Consider the following 2,705-nt stretch of genomic DNA (forward strand, 5'->3'; position numbering starts at 1 on the left):
ACGCTCACACACCTGAAAACCTCTTCAGATCCTGAGCGCCTCGTCCCCGGTTGATGCCGAGGATCATGACCATGAACGGTGACCACCAGTCGGTTGGCACAGCGCCGCTGGATTTGCGCACCACTAACCGAGAGCGTGGGAGCGCCGGGTCGAGGACTACGGACTGCAAAGGTCGCGTCAGGGACTCTCGGATGACAGGCGGCTCACCTGCACTCTCTGCGTACACGGGAGCGGACAGCTGCCCCGCCGTCACACCGGGCACATCGGGCTCAGAAACCGGTGCTTCTCGCAAACGACCAGCAGACAAATCTTCCTCCAGGCTTCCTTTTAGGAAACGCCCGATTCCTGTCGAAGAGACCCAAAGGCAGTCACCGGCTCTGCCACAGAGTGCAGACCGCGTTTCCCCTGCGGTAGAAGCGGACTTCACGCTTCGGGAAAGTTTTGCCGATCGAGCCGCGGATGAAAGTAGGATCGGCGCAGCACCGGTGACTCCCAGGCGGGATGAAGAGGCACGACAGAGTCCAAATGGATATCCAATCCGCTTTTTGCAGCCGTTTGATTACAGTAAGCGTTCATGGTTTTCATTTTGATTAAGCCCTATATGTAACAGGAATCATATCTGAACTTAGTTACACTTCAGAATTTGCATGTTCACATCTTAAGTATTTGGTTTGCTATTTTCTAAGAAAACTATTAAATGTATGGCCAAATGAATCATACATGCATGCAGGATCTCTGTACACTCTTGAATTGTAAGCTTAAGTTAGAGATACAGTTTAAAAAATGCGGGGGGCTCTTAGAATGTTCTTTTGGGATAACATGTATGATGCTATTTTGATTTTTAAAACAGTAGCAGAGCACAGCCTCCAAATTCTTCAATATCAACACTGGTCACTGGTGTTTCACAGGGGTTAGAAATGACACTGTAGCCGCAGGTGATGCTGCTGCTACTGCTGAATCAATGAGAAAATGTCCAGTAGGCAGTTCTGCAGCCATTCACCTCCAGTCAATCCTCTGCACTGACAGATGTAGCTTACTCAACTCATAACTGAATGCGAGACATGCGCACACACATACACACACAGCTGCACACTTCCTTATTATAAAAAAATAACTTGTTTGCCAGGCCAGCTTTTAAATTATTATTATTATTTTTTTTTTACGTATGTCTATCATTTTCTCTTCTTCTTCCTCTCTGCCCCCAACTTTTCTTTCTCTCTCTCTTCCTGTCTCTGCCTCTCTTTCTGCTCAGGTCCCTACCCAGTGTACTGTTTCCCTGTCCCAGAGCCGAGCCACCCTCTGGTCCACCAAACCGAAAACCTGCTGGCTGGTATCGCTCTGGCCACACGTCAAGATGAAGATGGAGACACGTACGTTCATGTTTTTTAAAATGGCCTTGGTTGGATGCCACTTTGTTGGTGTATAATTGAATCATGCATACAGCATAGCCATCCATCCATCACATATCCAAGCCACTGATGCATACAGTAAACTTAAAAGTTTACTATGATTCATTCAGCTCATGAGTTTTAATAATAATTGCATTTCAGTCTGCGTTGACAGTCGAAACTTGGCACATTTTACAGATCTGAAATCTTACCACAGTCATAAATATTCATAAGATTTACTGCATATTGGCATGATTCCTTTTCATTTTGTTTAGACGGAGCAGACTCAACTCACATTTTCACCTAAGAGTTTGAACAAGTGATCCATTGTACACGAACCTGAGATTAATAGTTTTAAGTTTAATATGCAAAACGTCCCTAACTTCTTGGAAGTGGTGACTTGTCACTTGTAAACTTGCTGAATATGAAAGTTACATTCAGTTTAAGCTGTCTTAAACAAGTTAAATGCTTTACAGAAAGGACCATTTCAAGGTCTAAAATGGATATATATTGTGTTTTTATTCTAAAAGGTAAGACTTCTACTTAAAAGTGGAATACATTTTTGTACTTTTATACTCTCTATGGTGGCAAGAAGTAATTTAACTACCATAAAAATGTCATGAGATCTAATAGCAGGACATATAGACAGTAAATTCAAACATATCTTAACCCCCAGCAACCTTTAAATATGCAGATGATATAAAATATCAATATTTTAGCCCAAAAATTTCCATACAGTTTCTTAGCTCTATTCGTTTATTGATAACCTTTCAGCTTTACGTTTAACACCTAATCTGTGTGTGTTTGCTGATTCACAGATTTTCTATATATTTTCTCTGTCTTGTAGGAGTAGGAGGAGGAGGAGGAAATTTAAACTCACATATAAACAACACAAAACTGCTTAATCGTAAAATTGAGATTTAAACTATGAATGTTGTAATACGCGGATATACTGTACAGCTGCTAAGGCCTTTGTAAAACAAGCCCCAATCTACTCAAGTCAGTTATCTACAAATAAAGTGTAGAATTATTTTCCTATATTATCCCATGTGAGAAGAAGGGGCCCCGGGGATAAGACATTGCAGATGTGATCGCGTTTCACAATGCAAAAAAAAGAGAGATTTTATTTTTAGGCTATATCACCCAGCCCTACCAGTAGGCTGTGACAGCGTGTTAGCCAGTGTGCACAGTACCAGGACCCTGAAACCAAGCAGCTAAATGTAATTCAGTCATCATCGATTTTATTCTTTACAACTGTGACATGTCAAAATGTCTATTCAGAGGCACAAACTGCAGGTTGTGCTAGTCCTATAGATC

General features: G+C 42.0%; 1 protein-coding gene across 1 annotated transcript in view; it reads left to right on the plus strand.

The window, feature by feature from the left end:
• Window positions 1–2,705, plus strand: part of bcl3 (BCL3 transcription coactivator) — a 15,977-nt gene continuing 13,272 nt past the window's right edge. Inside the window, exons 1-2 of the mRNA XM_035671629.1 lie at window positions 1–564; window positions 1,253–1,370. Coding sequence (XP_035527522.1) covers window positions 54–564; window positions 1,253–1,370 — 629 coding nt within the window. The 5' untranslated portion in view covers window positions 1–53. The remainder of the gene's footprint in view (window positions 565–1,252; window positions 1,371–2,705) is intronic.

Source organism: Morone saxatilis, unplaced genomic scaffold, assembly GCF_004916995.1.
Source record: "Morone saxatilis isolate NCDOM2014 unplaced genomic scaffold, NCSU_SB_2.0 Contig24, whole genome shotgun sequence".
Lineage (NCBI taxonomy): Eukaryota > Metazoa > Chordata > Actinopteri > Moronidae > Morone > Morone saxatilis.